Source organism: Culex pipiens, chromosome 2 (assembly GCF_016801865.2).
Source record: "Culex pipiens pallens isolate TS chromosome 2, TS_CPP_V2, whole genome shotgun sequence".
Lineage (NCBI taxonomy): Eukaryota > Metazoa > Arthropoda > Insecta > Diptera > Culicidae > Culex > Culex pipiens.
The window spans coordinates 59,317,852-59,338,362 of record NC_068938.1 but is presented as its reverse complement, the minus strand read 5'-3'; the positions used below and the strand labels follow the sequence as shown (position 1 = coordinate 59,338,362).

Genomic DNA, 20,511 nt, shown 5'->3' with positions numbered 1-20,511 from the left:
ATGTTCGAAATCATTTCTTATCATTTCTATATTGGTATTTTCAGAATCAATTTGTAAACTGCAAAATGACGCAAGAAATAAAATGTAAAATTTGTGAAATATCTGTATGAAAAAACTTGGAAAGTTGTCTAAAAAGGTAAAGAAGGAAACTCAATTTAAACTTTAATCAGTTTTTTTTTTACTTGAGGAACTTGATTAAAATTGATCAATTGAATAAATGAGTGAACAAGCAATTATGTATTTTTTCAAAACAATTTTTCAGTGATATAGTTTCGTTTGACAAAAGGTTAAAAAAGCAAATTGAGGTTAAAAAAGCAAATTGACCATACTTAAAATGAAGATTGCTGCAAATATTTTTAAACATTGAAAAAAATCCCAAAATGAGTCAAGAATTCAGGGAGCAATACTATATTTTTTTCATAAGCTTTGAAATTCAAAGAATAGCGAATTGAAAACAATTCAATATATTATTCTCTACTTTGTTTAAATTTTTGCGTTTTTAAAATAATTTTAAAATATTTTTGCAAAATATTTGAGTGAAGGTGCACGACAACGCATAACTGTATTTTTGTAAAGAAGATTTGCATCCAAATTTCGCTTCAATAAATTTTATCATGCCTCATTGATATTTTTTGTGTTTCTGTGTTAAGGAAATTAAACTGTAAGAAACTTGCAACGACCAATTAAATTTGAATGTTTTTAAACAGTTAATGATATCAGGGTATGTAATTTAATTTTAAACAAATAAAAATATATCAACACCAATTTTGGAAGTATTTTCGAATTTCTTTTTTAAAATCAAGATATATTTATCATATTTGCAACACTATTTATTTATTTCGAGTGCATTTTCGAGTCACTTTCGAGTGCAACTGGCTCCAAATACACAAAAATGGCTTATATAGACCTAAGATAACATGTCTTAAAAAGTTTCATTGAAATCGGAGAGGGTCGGGTACAAAAGTACTAGAAAAATTCCTGATTTGAGCTGTAATTGCTCCCATAACTTTTGAACTACTTATTGAAACTTCAATTTGTATAAAACTCGATCTATGGGACTCTAAACCAAGTCGAATGCAACAGGTTTGGGTCAAATTGGTTCAGCCAGTGCCGAGAAACATGTTCTAGTTTGTTGGTCACATACACACATTCACACACACATACACAGAGACATTTGTTCAGTTTTCGTTTCTGAGTTGATATGTATACATGAAGGTGGGTCTACGAACTTCTTATGCCAGTTCATTTTTCGAGCAGGATTATAGCCTTACCTCAGTGAGGAAGGCAAAACCGTTTAGGAAAAATCTTTAAAAAAAACAGATTTGTGGCTAACTCTATCGAAATGCCATTTTTCATAATCAGTATCTAAAACCAGAAAGTTTGGAGCCCATATTGATTGAATCACCCACACTTATGGTTTAGTTTATGTCCCCCGTCGGATCATCCCTGAGGGCACCTAGCCACTACGGAATTGGCTCCAACTCCATTATCTCAGATCATTCCCGTGTTTCACCGAGAAACTGCGAGATACCGGGGAGCCTCTCTAGGAAAATGTTTTTTGTCTTCAAAATTATTAGTTTAAGGGAAGATCATTTTTTTTACCTGATCATGATATATTTTACTAAGTTACCTGAATATTTTGTAACAGGTTTTTGACGATCAAATATTAAATGATGCACCATTTTTCGAGAAAAACTATCCAGATAACTCTCTGGTGGGTGTCAAGTAACGTCATGATTCGAAATCCGGACACTTAGTAGCATATCATTTTTGTTATAGCTGGCAAAAAATCATGTAATAAGTTGGAAATGTAGAAATATCACCAAAATGTAGTATAAACAGTCAGTTTCAAGAAAATGAATGCAAAATATGTCTTTTTAACAATTTTTCATCAGAATTTTAAAATTAAAATGACTTGTTGTGCTTCGAATCCCGGACACTGATAAAAGCTGATTCGAAATCCGGACACTTTTGCTTCGAATTCCGGATACTCGATTTTACTTATGAATCGCACAAATTTGGACTGAATTGTTAGTGAATGGCATTCTTTAGGTCTCAAATAAGCTGTTAACATCAAAACAATCGATAGTTTATATAAAAATTTGCTAGAATTTAAGGAAATCGAAACCATAAATTTCTGCTTTGCCTTCCCGGTGCTTCGAACGCCTATGAAATATTTCAAGTGAAATGTTTCGCATTTTTGGTAAACTTATAATTTTTTGTAATTAAGTGTTTTGGCATTAACTACAGCGTTCAAACAAACTTTAAATGAAAGTTGATGTTGGAATTCATCAAATAACACAGTTTTGACATTCATAATTCGAACTTATATCAAAATAATTGATAAAACAAGATGAAGTGTCCGGGTTTCGAAGCGTCCGGGAATTCGAATCATGACGTTATACTTTACTCCTTGCGACTACTTGAAAAAGCAAAACGAGACGAAACAGTTGAGCGCACTGCTGGTGCGTTCCAATTAAATTATAATTTGTTTGCTGATCCATCAAACGTGAATTTAAAGATGGATGGCCATTTTCAATTAGTGCTAGTTGCTGGTTTTTTTCTTTCTTTTCATACATTGGTGCATTAATTTATGTTGTTGAAAGGAAAACCCTCTGAAGTCCCTGAGAGCCACCGGGGACCTTCTTTTACGGTGTTTGTTCGTTTTTGTTTGAGTTGAACAGTTCTCTTTGGGTCTTTAAAAATATACATATTTCAGATCTTTAGGTGAACCATTAAATCTTTATAATCTTGTTCAAGATATCCCACAGTGTTTTGATCTATACTCTTAAAGTGTTTGTTCTTAAATACATTTATGTTGTGTGACAATCATTTTTATTATTTATTATTTAAGATTTAAGTTTCACTAAGATACCTGCATATTTTGTTACAGATTCTAGTAGATTGCAAATTAAATGTTGCACAATTTTATGTGAAGAACTTCCCAGATTCCTTTCTGGTTCTTTATTCCCAGCGACCACTTGAAAAAGCTAAACGGGACGAAACAGTTTAGCGCACTGCTGGTGCGTTCCAATTAAATTATAATTTGTTTTTGATCCATCAAACGTGAATCAAAGAGTGGACGGTCATTTTCAATTAGTGGAATTGCTGGGTTTTTCTTTCCCTACATAAACTGGTGCATTCAATTATTTTAATCACTTCATTCGATACAAAAACATGAAGTGCCTCGTCAAGATTTCAATTCAACGTTTAAGAATTAATTCACATCGTATAGTTAGAACAAAAATAAAATACACCAGCTTAATTACCCAGGTCACTATGCCAGCAGCCAGTCCCGCTGCTAATTGAAACTAATCCAAGGACATGACGCCCATGGCCCTGGAACAACCCATGGCCACTTCCCACTGCTCGGTTCTCGTCGTGATGGATAGAGCCAAGGGATTTGCAGTTACCCGTAAGGAACTGAACTGAACTTCCAGCAGCCAGCCAGAAGGGTCGAGCAGTTTTGAGTAGGAGGAAGAGCTACGGAAAATATGATTACAGATAACAGAATTCATTATGTAAATTTATGTGATTGAATTTCGCTAACAAAGACCTCCGAGGAAAACCTCATGCCAGGCGGTGGGGGGTCAAGATGGGAGGTTTGGTACAGAAAGAGAAATCCCCCACAGCTGGCTGTGGTTCACTATCGATTACCGGCTGGGCGGGCAGGGGGTTAAGAAGATCTTGGTTTAACTCGCCCGGGAAGTACTGGAATTTGCTCATGATCCGTGGAATTCATTATCATATTTGTTTTGCTGGTCAGAGCGTTGAGGTCTGGGAACCATTGTCATGATTACAATTTCTGCTCTGTTATTATTTGTTTAATTGCTGTGTGGAAAACTCGGTTTTATGAGTAAGTTAAAGAGTTGAAATATCATCTGTTTGGTATTGCAGCTTCATATTAAACGATTGATTGTAAAAGTACACTGTTATTTTAAAAGATTTTATTTATGAAAAAATAAGGAAAGACTTTACCAAACATTATAACCGCATAGTAAAAATGCGATGGTAAAATCGCATGCCAAAGCATACACTTCACCTTTGTGAAAAAAGAAAATTTATACTTAATGCTAAATTTATTTTTCATCACAGAAGGAGCGCTCAAGTGGCAGAAAGTTCAAGGAGTTCTAGAAGAGCTTCTCAAAATAAATACAGCATTAAAATTTGGACCGTTGTACTGAAGTTTAAGTCATACCTTCCAGACTAAAAAATTGTCCAACTATATGTTATTTTCACGTTAGTTTGGCTGTGAATCACAATCAGCTAAATTGTGAAAAAATGTGGTCATATTTTGAGCTTTTTTGAAATAAGAATTGTTTTAACATTCAAACATATGTCTTATTTTTGAAATTTTGACATCCTCGAGATAAAAAAAAAACTTGCCTTTGAAATATTTTCAGCACGATTTCTCCTTTTATAAGCAACTTTGAGCAATTTGCCTACGTTTTTTTTTCAAAATACTAAAGTTTTTAAATAAAAAAAACTGCTTTAAGTTTTCACCAATAAGGCCAAAGCTCTTTCAGTTTTAGCATAACAGGTGTTGTTTACTTTTTAAATCGTGTAAATAGCTTTGGGGTAGTTCTCACTTTGCAGACTGAAACGGTGATGAGATAGAAATTTGGTGTCAAAGGTTATGTAAAATTTAACGCCCGGCTTGATGGCGTACTCAAAGTTCCAAAAAAACGTATTTTTCATCGAAAAAAAAGAACACTAAAAAAGTGTTAAAAACTCTGCTATTTTCCGAAACTCAACTGTAAATTTTTTTTTGGGACATTTTATTTTATGGGAAATTTAATGTACTTTTCGAATCTGAAATAACCCAGAAGGGTCATGTTTTCATTGAGAACAAAATTTTTCATTTTCTTTTCTTTTTCTTACTTTGCAGGGTTATTTCTTAGAGTGTAACAATGTTCTAGAAAGTTGTAGAGCAGACAATTACAAAAATTTTGCTATATTAACATAAAGGTAAAGTTAAAGTAAATCTTTCCCTGTTCCTGAGGGCAACACCTGTGAAGAGTATCGGAGCTGGCATTTACAAAGCGGATTCAGTGACAGTTCATTAATCAACTTAATGTAAACATGTTAATGTCAATGTTAACATTCCATAGGTCCAGTTTGTGACGATACACTACCTTCCCTTTAATTAGCAATCGAATCCATAAGGGAAAAAATCACCAGTTGTGTTGGTCCGAGCCGGAATTTGAACCCCGATCTACCGCTTTTGAGGCGGAAGCGTTAGCACTGGGCTACGTGGCTCAGTATAAACATAAAGGGTTTGCTTGCGATTTTACAAAAAAATAAATTTAAATGGTCCATTTTGCGTTTCTCTTTGTTTCGTCGTCCGTGTCTGTCGCGGGTGACGATGAACGGCCATGATCAACGATAACCAAATTTTTCAATACATTTTTTCGTAAAATCGCGATAAGTCGTGATGTTTATAAGTATGTTTATAAATCGATTTTTTTGTTATTGTCTGCTCTATAACTTTGTAGAACATTGTTACACTCTATACAAAAAACCCCGCACTCTATAGAAAAAACACGATATTTTAAAATGAAAAATTTAGTTCTAAATGAAAAAAACACCCTTCTGGTTTATTTAAGATTCGAAAAGTACATTAAATATCCCATAAAATGAAATATGCCAAATTTTCTTACAGTTGAGTAACAGAAAATGGCATAGTTTTAAAACTTTTTAAGTGTTTTTTTGTTTTTTCTAGGAAAAATACGTTTTTTTCGGAATTTCTAGTACGCCAGCAAATCGAGCGTCTAATTTTACATAAAAGTCCCTTTGACACCAAATTTCTATCTCATCACCGTTTCAGGCTGCAAAATATTGAAAAACAAGCCTTTTCTCGCATGTTCAAAACTGAAAGGGGTCGTACCGTCTCTCCGTCACGAGATATCAAAAAACGGACCTCGGATTCGTGATCAGGGACAAAAGTTACCCCTTTGGACAAAGTTTCACACAAATCGAAGAGGGGTCGGGGCAACTTTTTCCGATTTCGAGTGAGTTGATAGAGAATTACCCTTTAGTAATGAAAAACTTTTCAATATTTTTTCAGATAAAAACAAAAAATATTTTTCAAGGTTTAAAGCAAAAAATATTTACTAGAATATAAAATTTTATTTTACAAATAAAAAAATATAAAGATTTCAAAAAAAATTAATACAAAACATATGAAAAAACAAAAATTATGAAAAATATTCTCAAGCATCGTATGGGTGAATCACTGAAAATGAATAAAAATTTGTTATCTTCATATTTTTTAGAAAATATAATCTTATTATTATCATTAAAATAAGTTTCATCATGAATTGCGATGGATTTTGATTTTGATCTTTAATTGATTAATTCAAAAGCTAAACATAGATGCCGGTGTGCTCTTTTCTACTAAGCTTGCTGAAATTCCTATCTAGATAAAACAAGAGAGCACACGGGCATCGGCTCATTATTATTTTAATTTTGAAGAAGGCTTTTTTTCTAGTTACACTGAAATGAAATCCAAAACCAAATCAGCTTATTATTTTACGAATCCGGGAAAGTTCTTTGCTTTTACAATCAAATTTATACTAGATCAGATCAAATTATGCAGGCATAGAAAATATCAAATTTACTAACAAGTTATAGCAAAATTTATCATGAATGAGCATTCAATTCTGTACATTTATCTGAATAAAAATATATTTAAAAAAAAAACAAAACCCTGCTATCATTATCGATTATATGAAATCTGGAAAATATTCAGCCAACTTAATTCCTACAGTAAATTTTCAATTCAACCTATCTCATATTATTTGAAAAATAAAACTTTGTCATTGACTTTGTCAATGATTGCACCTTTTAGATTATTATTTTATGATTCTTCTGAAACTGTGGAAAACTTTTGACTAATTTGGATACGGTAAACAATTTTGCCCTAAAATGATGTCTCAAACGAATACTTTCATGGAAAACAGAAAATTTCAAACATGATTTTGAATCTGTAACCCCTAAAGAAATGACTTGAAATAATAGAAAACATTTTAAGTCAGGCTACCACATTTTGTTATTATTTTGGTATTACAGTATTTTATCAATTTCTTCTGAAACTATGGGAAAGTGTTGACCAATTTTGACAAGGTCATTATTTTGCGCTAAAATGACTTAAAAACCATAGATGTCAAAAATAATTTTTAAAATTTGGGAATACCCACTAAGAAAATTTTGAAATCGTTGAATGTCCCTAACCCGAGCATGGGTAAATAACAAGGGAAATGCAAAATAATACCTTTCAATTGTATCAATACCAAATTTAGCAACCAAGGGTATTCCTGTGTTATTTACCCTTGCTCGGGTTGTGATATTATTTCTACTCATGTGATGACATCATATTTTGAGCGTAAACATGATTTTCAGCCTTTGTCATCAATCGTTCTAATTTTCCTATGCAAATCAGCAAATTTCAGTAATTATTGGTTCGACCATCTCAAAACAAAAGTTATGCTCGGCAACATCCAATCTATCTCAGCAAGGCAATCAGCATAATCTAATGGGAAAAAGTTCCATTCGCATTTCCCAGCAGCAAGCCGCCTCTTTTTACTTACCATGCACCAAAGCCATACCAGAGCTTCGCCTCCCAGCACAACGAATCGATCAGTTTGCATGAATAACATATTTCATTCTCGAGCAGCAAAAAAGACCAATTCGATTCTGCACTCGGAAGATAAACATCTCTGGCCAATTTCCCTAGAGGGTCTTCCAATCGGGTGCAGTCTGGTTCGGTTCCGAGAGCAGCAGGAAGTTGCTTGCTGATGTCATAAAAGATTATTGAAATTGAAATCTCTCAACTGACCCTCAGGCGGATGGGGGGGGGGGGGGGGAAAGAGCTTTGTACTTACCTGTCTTGGACTCATTTGTTAGAATTCAATTTGGGATTAATGGGGAATTGAAAATCAGGAAGGAAACATTTTTTTTTTTCGTTTAAACTTAAGTATTTATTCCAACATTCTTACAGCAATAAACACATTGGTCTCGTCATTCATTTAGAGATTTTTCATCTGATTTTCCGATTCGGGGTCATTCTTCTAATATAAAACAACGTTTGTCGTCTGTTGAGATCGAGTGGGCTTACAGGCTAATTTATGTACAATTTGGGGTGTCGTTTCCACTAAAGGGGGTTTGTTTCTCTTCCTAAAGATATTTCGCGTTACACCTTCGGTTTATATGTTCTATGCTCTAGTCTAATCACATTTTTTCCGTCAGCCTCTCCCGGGGTGGATACATCTGTAATTTCAAGAAATATAGTGTTAGAACACATATAAAAATACGTGAGTTGTATTCAAATAAAGGATTGAGCGAGATTGAATCACTTCCGCAGAGTTGATACACAAAACATTGTTTGTATGCCTTCAAGCAAACAAAAATAAAATTGAATCAATCTGCAAAGAAAAAATCCAGCAATTCCCCCGATACTTCTATTTCATTTCTAATTCCATTAACGCTCAATTCCTGCGGGTAAACTATTTCATCAGCTCAAACCCTCCGCATCGAAAAAAAAAGTAAACACTAAAGTACGGAACCGATATTCGAGCTTACCTTGATTTCCGGGAACGCTGTTGGCCGCTTTTCCGGGGGCCATTTCCCAAATTGAGTTCGATTGGATATTTGTTTATTTTTTTTTATTCTGCTGCTCTCGTCGTCAATCAGCGCCACTGGAGTGGCCTCTCATGGTTTTTCCGGGGACTCCGGCAGTGGCCACAGCAGCCTTTGCTGTCGGGGATTTGGCGGTGATTCTACTAAAAGGGGAGAGGGTGAGGGATGGGGACTTGATGGGTTGACCTTCGCCTGGTGGAAAGGGTTTAACGCCACTGCTACGATGACGGCGCAGACGACGACTGTGGCAGCAACCGGGACCAGCAGGGATGACACCGGGACACGAGTAAAACCAGGGCCACCAGCAGGTACAGCTGGCACGGAGTGCTGCTCTGGCTGACGATGGTGCCACCCCGTTGCATGGCGGCAGGGTTTTCCTCTGAGGGGATGGAAAACGAGGGAAAAGAAAAAAGTGTTGTTTCACAATATATTTTCAAATGCTGCATATTTATTTTACACAACACTGTTAGATGCGCGTTGATGACGATATTGAATCATTATGAAACCATTTAATTTTTGAAGTTATTATATTGCCAGCACTTTAAACAAACCTAGACATTTGAAAACGTGTTTTTGATTGCGTATTTTTAAATGGTTCTAAATCATTTTGTTCAAGATTTTGTTTTTACTTTAGCATTTTAAAAATGAGTCATTAATCTTCCTACGGTATTGGGGTCCATTACGGCCTTTTTGAAAATTAAATTTAAAATTTTCTGACATTAAATTTATAGTATAAATACACATCTAACAATACATATAAACCTCGGACGACCCCTAGGGGAGCGTCCATAACAAAAGTTACTTTAAAGGTATTGGGGTCCTTTTCGACCCCAAACTTTGCATTCGACAGGTAATTTACCTGTACTTTGACCACAAATATTAATATCAGGGCCAGGAGACCTACCGGTTCCGGAAATCCGGAACATCCGAAAAGTTCTTGTTTTACTGTTTTTCACGTATATGTGATACCAATACTCTCATGATAGTTGAAATTGATCCATAAAACTTACTAAAAACGCAATATACGATTGCCAGAACCACTCTGGAGTGTTAGTGGCCACTTCCGGGTAACCTGGAACCGGTTCCCGGGTACCCGATGAACGGCCAACTTGATTTCATGACTTCATGAAATTGAAAGATTTCTCCATCTTTGGTCATGCCGTTGTTTGCTGAGCCATCCTGGCCAAACTGGAACCGGTTACCGGTAGCCCCATGAGGACACTTCCGGAATATGAGAGAAACCCGATCATCCGACATTTCAAACTTCTTGGAATTGCAAGATATGTCAATCTACCGTCATGCCGTTGTTCGCTGACCCATTCTGGCCAATCTGGAACCGGTTACCGGTGGCCCCTTGGGGACACTTCCGGAATATTAGTTAAACCCTATCATCCGACATATCAAACTTCATGAAATTGAAAGATATGTCAATCTACGGTCATGTCGTTGTTCGCTGACCCATTCTGGCCAATCTGGAACCGGTTACCGGTGGCCCCTTGGGGACACTTCCGGAATACTAGATAAACCCTATCACCCGACATATCAAACTTCATGAAATTGTAAGTTATGTCAATCTACGGTCATGCCGTTGTTTGCTGTTCCATTTTGACCATTCTGGAACCGGTTCCCGGTGGCTCCTAAGGGACACTTTCGGAATATGAGAGAAACCCTATCATCCAACATATCAAACTTCATGAAAATGAAAGATGTGTCGGATGATAGGATTTCTTTCATATTCCGAAAGTGTCCCCAAGAAGCCACCGGTAACCGGTTCCAGATTGGCCAGAATGCGTGAGAGAACAACGACATGACTGTAGATTGACATATCTTTCAATTTCATGAAGTTTGATATGTCGGATGATAGGGTTTATCTAATATTCCGGAAGTATCCCCAAGGGGCCACCGGTAACCGGTTCCAGATTGGCCAGAATGGGTCAGTGAACAACGCCTTGACGGTATATTGACATATCTTTCAATTCCATGAAGTTTGATATGTCGGATGATAGGGTTTCTCTCATATTCCGGAAGTGTCCCCATGGGGTCACCAGTAATCGGTTCACCTGGCTTTATATTAATATTTTTGGTCAAAGTACATGTAAATTACCTGTCGAATGCAAGCCGGAGCATACTGATTGGTTGAAATTTGCCGGAGATACAGGTCGTCAAAGTTGGGGTCTCAAAAAGGTCTTTTTTCGGTTGTAGCCGATTCCCGGTGGCCATAGCATGAGCATGAGCATGAAAGACCACCCATGGTTGCCCCTCCGTTGCTGAACAGAACCGTAATATCCTTTCAGCACTACTGTTCATAGGCTTCGACGATCTAGTGGTGTTTCCCTTATCATCAGCATGTATGAATGCGCCGAAAAGATAAAACACCATGATTGCTAAAACTAGATCAGTTGCGAATAGGTAACAGTCATTGGCCACCAACGGCGCCCGCCATGTCAGTTTGTAGACCTCGATTTTAAGGGACGGGAATGTTAGTTAGCGCAGGTTGCTACTAGGGCAGCTGATTTACTCTGTGCTTACACCCCACAAGCGCCAAAAACCTGAAAATATGTTAGTAGGATAGGGTGCTTGGTCAGGATTCATCATAGAAGATGATGATGCGACCTAAAATCATAGTGCTTGTTGAAAGGTATTATATATTATTCTCAAGGCATACAATCGGATGCTGCGGATGAGACATTTCCCGTTTAACTGTTGTTAAATTTTTAATGAAATGGTTTAATCTTAGACAGCCGGCTGTGGAAAGATAAGCCAAATAATGTTTATTTATAGAATGAGGTGTTAAACGCAATGCTGCAATGATAGCGTAGTCTGATTTTGCCTTCCTCACTTTACTGAGGAAAGGCTATAAAATCACTCGAAAAACGAACTTTTTAGTTAGTCCTCCTAGACCTACCTTCATTTGTACATATCGACTCAGAATCACCAGCTGAGCAAATGTCTGTGTGTTTGGCTGTATGTAGACATGTGTACCAAATCAATGTCACTGGAATATCTTGTCACAGGCTCAACCGATTTTGGCCGGAATGGTTTTAATCGATCCGTCTTAATGTCCCCTAAGTTGCTATTTAAATTCATGCAGTTTTATCATGTTTTTAAATGTTATGTTAAAAAAAACTGTTTCATATTAAATTAAAGTTATGGTAAAAAGGGTGTTTTTTTCATGAAACCCTCACATGTTATATATTTTAAGAAAGCATATGAGAAGACCTTTCTTGTGGATTTAGAATTTTCAAGATTTGAGTTACCTATCTCAAATTACAAGCAGTTTAAAAAATGGTCTGAATTTACATAACCTCAAATGGTCCCGTCTGATCGCCACGTAAAAAGCCTTGAAGAGGGATGCCATTTTCCTGAAAGGTGGTGTCTGTATAATCTTGACAAAAAGTCTGTAGGAAGTCTATTTTTTTTACTCGTCACTTATTTTTATTAGGACCTCTTAGGTGCTGCGATCACCTTACGGGAGATCCATAAACCATGTGGACACTTTAGGGGATTGTAATCACTCTATAAATGAGAGGAAGGCACCAACCACCTAAAGGTGGATTAAGTAACGTTTTAATTATATAATCATTTAATTCATAAATTTGTTACGGAATAGACGATACGAACTCAACCATCAAATGCCTTCCGATCTTCTTTCTGTTAGCTAGATGAGGTATTGATTTTCGTTGCCTCTCGAGCTACGATGCTATGGAGAGGGCTTAACACACAAACAACCGACGTCGAGCCCTCCCAGCTACGGATTAATGGGAAGGTCTTTTCAACCAGCGATGATGAAGAAAGGGCTTTAAGCACACAATTAATTCACCGGATAATATAAATAAATTTCAAGATCGATCTTGTTTTATAGCTGGAAATCTGGTGTCAAAGGGACCAAGGTTGTTAATGATAAAATTATCGAGTTTCGATAACGATAACGATAGTTCTATCGTTATCGTCTGGAGTTTTTTGAATGAAATACTCAAATTATCACAAACTACGGTTTTTTCTCGAAAATACTCATTTTTTTATAATCAAAGAGATTCGAAATTTAAAAAGTATTTTAACAGTTTAAGAGATTTTTGAATGAAATACTAAAATTTTCAAAAATAGCCGTATTTTTTTTCTAAAATACTAAATTTTGTATGATTTGCAATATGGTTGTCAAACGATTCAAAATTTTGCATGTATTTTTTATGTTTTATGGTTTTCTGAATGAAAAGCAGGTAAAATTTCGCTTCATATTGCAAATTGAAAAAAATTGAATATTTTCGAAAAAATACGGTATTTTGTGAAAATTTGAGAATTTCATTCAAAAAATACTAAAAAAGTTAAAAAACATGCAAAATTTCGAATCGGTTGATACCCATATTGGAAATTATATTTTTTTTAGTATTTTCGAGAAAATACGGTATTTTGTGAAAATTTGAGTATTTCATTCAAATAACCCTGAATCAGTGAAAATGCATACAAAATTTCGAATCGTTTGATACCCATATTGCAAATTATTAAAAAATAGTACTTTAATAAAATACGGTACTCATACTTTGAAAAAAAAAAACCATATTATCAAAAAAAATATTTACTTAGAAGAAGCTTGAAAATTCAACATAATTTGGTTGGTTTTAGTCAATTTAAGAAATATATTAAATATAAGTTATCGTCGCTAAAATTATTGCCGAATAACGATAACGATAGCGATAGATTATCGTTATCGTCCCGACTATAACGATAACCTTTATCGTTATCATTAGAGGATAATATTAGCGACGATCATTCTATCGATTGACAACCTTGAAAGGGACATATACGTAAAATAGGACGCCTGATTTGATGGCGTACTCAGAATTCCGAAAAAAACGTATTTTTCATTGAAAAAAAAAACACTTAAAAAAGTTTTAAAAACACTGCCGTTACTTAACTGTAACAAATTGGGAACATGTCATTTTAAGGCAATTTTATGTCCTTTTTTAATCTGCATTAACCCAGAAGGGTATGTTTTCGTTTAGAACAAAAAAATTCATTTGAAAAATTTCGTGTTTTTGATATATAAACATAACGGGTTTGTCTGTAAACATCACGAGTTATCGCGATTTTACGAAAACAAGTTTTGAAAAAGTTGGTCTTCGTTGATCATGGCCGTTCATGGTCACCCGCGACAGACACGGACGACGAAACAAAAAGTAACTTTTTCAAAACTTTTTTTTTCGTAAGTCGCGATAACTCGTGATGGTTACAAGCAAACCCCTTATGTTTGTATGTCAAAATTTTGTTATTGTCTGCTCTACAACTTTGTACAACATTGTTACACTCTTAAAAAATAACCCTGCTGTTTAGAAAAAACACGAAATTTTAAAATGAAAATTTGTGTTCTAAATGAAAAAAAAAAAAACCGTTCTGAGTTAATTTAGATTTGAAAAGTACATAAAATTTCCCTTTAAATGACATGTACCAATTTTTTTAAGTTAAATAACGGAAAACGGCTGAAATTTAAAACAATGTTTTTTTTTATGAAAAAAAGGTGCAGGTGGTTATGTTACACATGACCAGTATGACAAAGAACTTTGCTAGATGATTGTTGAAATTTTCGATTAGAACGTCCGATCCAAATTTCCCCATGATTCCCTTATAATTACACAAGACAACTCTTTGTGGTCTATTTCGTGGCTCTGAAACAGGCTGTTTAATTTGTAAAGTTTTAAGACATAATATCAACGTCCTATCGAACTAAGGGGATGAAAATTGCAAGTGGAGCTGAACTGCCCTATTCAGGGCTCTAATTGATTACGAAATAGTTATTCTAAATTTCCAGAAACAGATTTTAGAAGTTTAACAGTCATTTTTCCCCAACTCTTATGGTTCGGCAAATGTCCCCCCATCGGAACATCCCCGGGGCCTCCGGCCACTTCGGAGTGTGGCCACTACTGCCGAAATTTCAAATTTCATGTCCAGTATCAAAATCCATAAAGTTTAATAGGGACCATCCATAGACCACGTGGACACTTTTTTGGGAATCTCAACCCCCCCCCCCCCCTTCGTGGACAATTGGCCATACAAAAAAAAACTTTTTTGTATGGAGCGTGGACAATCGCTTACCCCCCCCCCCCCCTAAGTGTCTACGTGGTTTATGGATGGTCCCATACCCATATTGCAACAACTCTTATGATGTCCCCCCATCGGAACATCCCCGGGGCCTCCGGCCACTCCGGATTGTGGCCACTACTGCTGAAATATCAAATTTCATGTCCAGTATCAAATCCATACAGTTTGATACCCATATTGTACCAACTCTTATGGTTCGGCAAATGTCCCTCCATCGGAATATCCCCGGGGCCTCCGGCCACTTCAGGTGGTGGCTACTACTGCCAAAATGTCAAATTTCATGTGCAGTATCAAAAACCTTAAAGTTTGATACCCATATTGCCCCAACTCTTATGGTTCCGCAAATGTCCCCCCATTGGAACATCCGCGGGGCCTTCGGCCACTCCGTATTGTGGCCACTACTGCCGAAATGTCAAATTTCATGTTCAGTATCAAAAACCTTAAAGTTTGATACCCATATTGCCCCAACTCATATGGTTCGGCAAATGTCCCCCCATCGGAACATCCGCGGGGCCTTCCGGATTGTGGCCACTACTGCCGAAATGTCAAATTTCATATCCAGTATCAAAAACCCTAAAGTTTGATACCCATATTGCCCCAACTCTTATGGTTCGGCAAATGTCCCCCTATCGGAAAATCCCCGGGGCCTCCGGCCACTCCAGGTGGTGGCCACTACTGCCAAAATGTCAAATTTCATGTGCAGTATCAAAAACCCTACAGTTTGATACCCATATTGCCCCAACTCTTATGGTTCGGCAAATGTCCCCCCATCGGAACATCCGCGGGGCCTCCGGCCACTCCGGATTGTGGCCACTACTGCCGAAATGTCAAATTTCATATCCAGTATCAAAAACCCTAAAGTTTGATACCCATATTGCCCCAACTCTTATGGTTCCGCAAATGTCCCCCCATCGGAACATCCGCGGGGCCTTCGGCCACTCCAGGTGGTGGCCACTACTGCCGAAATGCCAAATTTCATATCCAATCAAAAACCCTAAAGTTTGATACCCACATTGCCCCAACTCTTATGGTTCGCCAAATGTCCCCCCATCGGAACATCCGCGGGGCCCTCCGGATTGTGGCCACTACTGCCAAAATGTCAAATTTCATGTGCAGTATCAAAAACCTTAAAGTTTGATACCCATATTGCCCCAACTCTTATGGTTCGGCAAATGTCCCCCTATCGGAACATCCCCGGGGCCTCCGGCCACTCCGGATTGTGGCCACTACTGCCGAAATGTCAAATTTCATATCCAGTATCAAAAACCTAAAAGTTTGATACCCATATTGCCCCAACTCTTATGGTTCGGCAAATGTCCCCCTATCGGAACATCCCCGGGGCCTCCGGCCACTCCAGGTGGTGGCCACTACTGCCGAAATGTCAAATTTCATGTCCAGTATCAAAAACCCTACAGTTTGATACCCATATTGCCCCAACTCTTATGGTTCGGCAAATGTCCCCCCATCGGAACATCCCCGGGGCCTCCGGCCACTCCAGGTGGTGGCCACTACTGCCAAAATGTCAAATTTCATGTGCAGTATCAAAAACCTTAAAGTTTGATACCCATATTGCCCCAACTCTTATGGTTCGGCAAATGTCCCCCTATCGGAACATCCCCGGGGCCTCCGGCCACTCCGGATTGTGGCCACTACTGCCGAAATGTCAAATTTCATATCCAGTATCAAAAACCTTAAAGTTTGATACCCATATTGCCCCAAATCTTATGGTTCGGCAAATGTCCCCCCATCGGAACATCCGCGGGGCCCTCCGGATTGTGGCCACTACTGCTGAAATGTCAAATTTCATGTTCAGTATCAAAAACCTTAAAGTTTGATACCCATATTGCCCCAAATCTTATGGTTCGGCAAATGTCCCCCCATCGGAACATCCCCGGGGCCTCCGGCCACTCCAGGTGGTGGCCACTACTGCCAAAATGTCAAATTTCATGTGCAGTATCAAAAACCTTAAAGTTTGATACCCATATTGCCCCAAATCTTATGGTTCGGCAAATGTCCCCCCATCGGAACATCCGCGGGGCCCTCCGGATTGTGGCCACTACTGCTGAAATGTCAAATTTCATGTTCAGTATCAAAAACCTTAAAGTTTGATACCCATATTGCCCCAAATCTTATGGTTCGGCAAATGTCCCCCTATCGGAACATCCGCGGGGCCCTCCGGATTGTGGCCACTACTGCTGAAATGTCAAATTTCATGTTCAGTATCAAAAACCTTAAAGTTTGATACCCATATTGCCCCAAAACTTATGGTTCGGCAAATGTCCCCCCATCGGAACATCCGCGGGGCCTCCGGCCACTCCAGGTGGTGGCCACTACTGCCAAAATGTCAAATTTCATGTGCAGTATCAAAAACCTTAAAGTTTGATACCCATATTGCCCCAACTCTTATGGTTCGGCAAATGTCCCCCTATCGGAACATCCCCGGGGCCTCCGGCCACTCCGGATTGTGGCCACTACTGCCGAAATGTCAAATTTCATAGCCAGTATCAAAAACCTTAATGTTTGATACCCATATTGCCCCAACTCTTATGGTTCGGCAAATGTCCCCCTATCGGAACATCCCCGGGGCCTCCGGCCACTCCGGATTGTGGCCACTACTGCCAAAATGTCAAATTTCATATCCAGTATCAAAAACCTTAAAGTTTGATACCCATATTGCCCCAAAACTTATGGTTCGGCAAATGTCCCCCCATCGGAACATCCGCGGGGCCCTCCGGATTGTGGCCACTACTGCTGAAATGTCAAATTTCATGTTCAGTATCAAAAACCTTAAAGTTTGATACCCATATTGCCCCAAATCTTATGGTTCGGCAAATGTCCCCCCATCGGAACATCCGCGGGGCCCTCCGGATTGTGGCCACTACTGCTGAAATGTCAAATTTCATGTTCAGTATCAAAAACCTTAAAGTTTGATACCCATATTGCCCCAAATCTTATGGTTCGGCAAATGTCCCCCCATCGGAACATCCGCGGGGCCTCCGGCCACTCCAGGTGGTGGCCACTACTGCCAAAATGTCAAATTTCATGTGCAGTATCAAAAACCTTAAAGTTTGATACCCATATTGCCCCAACTCTTATGGTTCGGCAAATGTCCCCCCATCGGAACATCCCCGGGGCCTCCGGCCACTCCAGGTGGTGGCCACTACTGCCAAAATGTCAAATTTCATGTGCAGTATCAAAAACCTTAAAGTTTGATACCCATATTGCCCCAACTCTTATGGTTCGGCAAATGTCCCCCCATCGGAACATCCCCGGGGCCTCCGGCCACTCCGGATTGTGGCCACTACTGCCGAAATGTCAAATTTCATATCCAGTATCAAAAACCTTAAAGTTTGATACCCATATTGCCCCAAATCTTATGGTTCGGCAAATGTCCCCCCATCGGAACATCCGCGGGGCCCTCCGGATTGTGGCCACTACTGCTGAAATGTCAAATTTCATGTTCAGTATCAAAAACCTTAAAGTTTGATACCCATATTGCCCCAAATCTTATGGTTCGGCAAATGTCCCCCCATCGGAACATCCGCGGGGCCTCCGGCCACTCCAGGTGGTGGCCACTACTGCCAAAATGTCAAATTTCATGTGCAGTATCAAAAACCTTAAAGTTTGATACCCATATTGCCCCAACTCTTATGGTTCGGCAAATGTCCCCCCATCGGAACATCCCCGGGGCCTCCGGCCACTCCAGGTGGTGGCCACTACTGCCAAAATGTCAAATTTCATGTGCAGTATCAAAAACCTTAAAGTTTGATACCCATATTGCCCCAACTCTTATGGTTCGGCAAATGTCCCCCCATCGGAACATCCCCGGGGCCTCCGGCCACTCCGGATTGTGGCCACTACTGCCGAAATGTCAAATTTCATATCCAGTATCAAAAACCTTAAAGTTTGATACCCATATTGCCCCAAATCTTATGGTTCGGCAAATGTCCCCCCATCGGAACATCCGCGGGGCCCTCCGGATTGTGGCCACTACTGCTGAAATGTCAAATTTCATGTTCAGTATCAAAAACCTTAAAGTTTGATACCCATATTGCCCCAAATCTTATGGTTCGGCAAATGTACCCCCATCGGAACATCCGCGGGGCCCTCCGGATTGTGGCCACTACTGCTGAAATGTCAAATTTCATGTTCAGTATCAAAAACCTTAAAGTTTGATACCCATATTGCCCCAAATCTTATGGTTCGGCAAATGTCCCCCCATCGGAACATCCGCGGGGCCCTCCGGATTGTGGCCACTACTGCTGAAATGTCAAATTTCATGTTCAGTATCAAAAACCTTAAAGTTTGATACCCATATTGCCCCAAATCTTATGGTTCGGCAAATGTCCCCCCATCGGAACATCCGCGGGGCCTCCGGCCACTCCAGGTGGTGGCCACTACTGCCAAAATGTCAAATTTCATGTGCAGTATCAAAAACCTTAAAGTTTGATACCCATATTGCCCCAACTCTTATGGTTCGGCAAATGTCCCCCCATCGGAACATCCCCGGGGCCTCCGGCCACTCCAGGTGGTGGCCACTACTGCCAAAATGTCAAATTTCTTGTGCAGTATCAAAAACCTTAAAGTTTGATACCCATATTGCCCCAACTCTTATGGTTCGGCAAATGTCCCCCTATCGGAACATCCCCGGGGCCTCCGGCCACTCCGGATTGTGGCCACTACTGCTGAAATGTCAAATTTCATGTTCAGTATCAAAAACCTTAAAGTTTGATACCCATATTGCCCCAAATCTTATGGTTCGGCAAATGTCCCCCCATCGGAACATCCCCGGGGCCTCCGGCCACTCCAGGTGGTGGCCACTACTGCTGAAATGTCAAATTTCATGTGCAGTATCAAAAACCCTAAAGTTTGATACCCATATTGCCCCAACTCTTATGGTTCGGCAAATGTCCCCCCATCGGAACATCTCCGGGGCCTCCGGCCACTCCAGGTGGTGGCCACTACTGCTGAAATGTCAAATTTCATGTGCAGTATCAAAAACCCTAAAGTTTGATACCCATATTGCCCCAAATCTTATGGTTCGGCAAATGTCCCCCCATCGGAACATCCGCGGGGCCCTCCGGATTGTGGCCACTACTGCCGAAATGTCAAATTTCATGTCCAGTATCAAAAACCCTAAAGTTTGATACCCATATTGCCCCAACTCTTATGGTTCGGCAAATGTCCCCCCATCGGAACATCTCCGGGGCCTCCGGCCACTCCAGGTGGTGGCCACTACTGCCGAAATGTCAAATTTCATGTCCAGTATCAAAAACCCTACAGTTTGATACCCATATTGCCCCAACTCTTATGGTTCGGCAAATGTCCCCCCATCGGAACACCCGCCGGGGACTCCGGCCACTCCAAGTGGTGGCCAATTCCAATTCCCGCTCATGCCGGCTGGCATGTCTTGGCGTGTCCATGCCTCCAGGCTATCTGCTCCCGGGCCTCCAGGCCGTCTGCAAACGGGCCACCAGGCCATCTGCTCCTGATGTGGTCTCGTCGACGGCCAGCAACAGACTGAATTTTCGGGACCGACCGAGCCGAGTTTTGTTAATTTAGATTGGGGACGTATGCCCCGCCTTTTTGCACCCATTCTCCTACATCTCCTTATTCGCTTTTTGCCGCGTCGACGATCCGAAAATTATGAGGTAGAGTGGGGGTGATTTTAAATACATCAATCTCACGTCTCTATATTGACTGATTGGGAAACGTTTGTTCAACCAACCAGCGTGCACCAAAAAGAGGGGAAATTTGCCGAGAGGGGAATTCGTCACGTAA

At 39.3% G+C, this 20,511-nt stretch overlaps 1 protein-coding gene across 3 annotated transcripts in view; it reads right to left on the bottom strand.

Annotated features, from left to right (window-relative positions):
- Positions 1-7,951: 7,951 nt before the first annotated feature.
- LOC120413627 (zwei Ig domain protein zig-8-like) overlaps positions 7,952-20,511 on the bottom strand; it is a 292,919-nt gene continuing 280,359 nt past the window's right edge. For all 3 annotated transcript variants that reach the window (XM_052708771.1, XM_039574537.2, XM_039574538.2), the window contains exons 9-10: positions 8,581-9,016; positions 7,952-8,268 (exon numbers count right to left, since the gene is read on the bottom strand). In XM_052708771.1, coding sequence (XP_052564731.1) covers positions 8,856-9,016 — 161 coding nt within the window. In that variant the 3' untranslated portion in view covers positions 7,952-8,268; positions 8,581-8,855. The remainder of the gene's footprint in view (positions 8,269-8,580; positions 9,017-20,511) is intronic.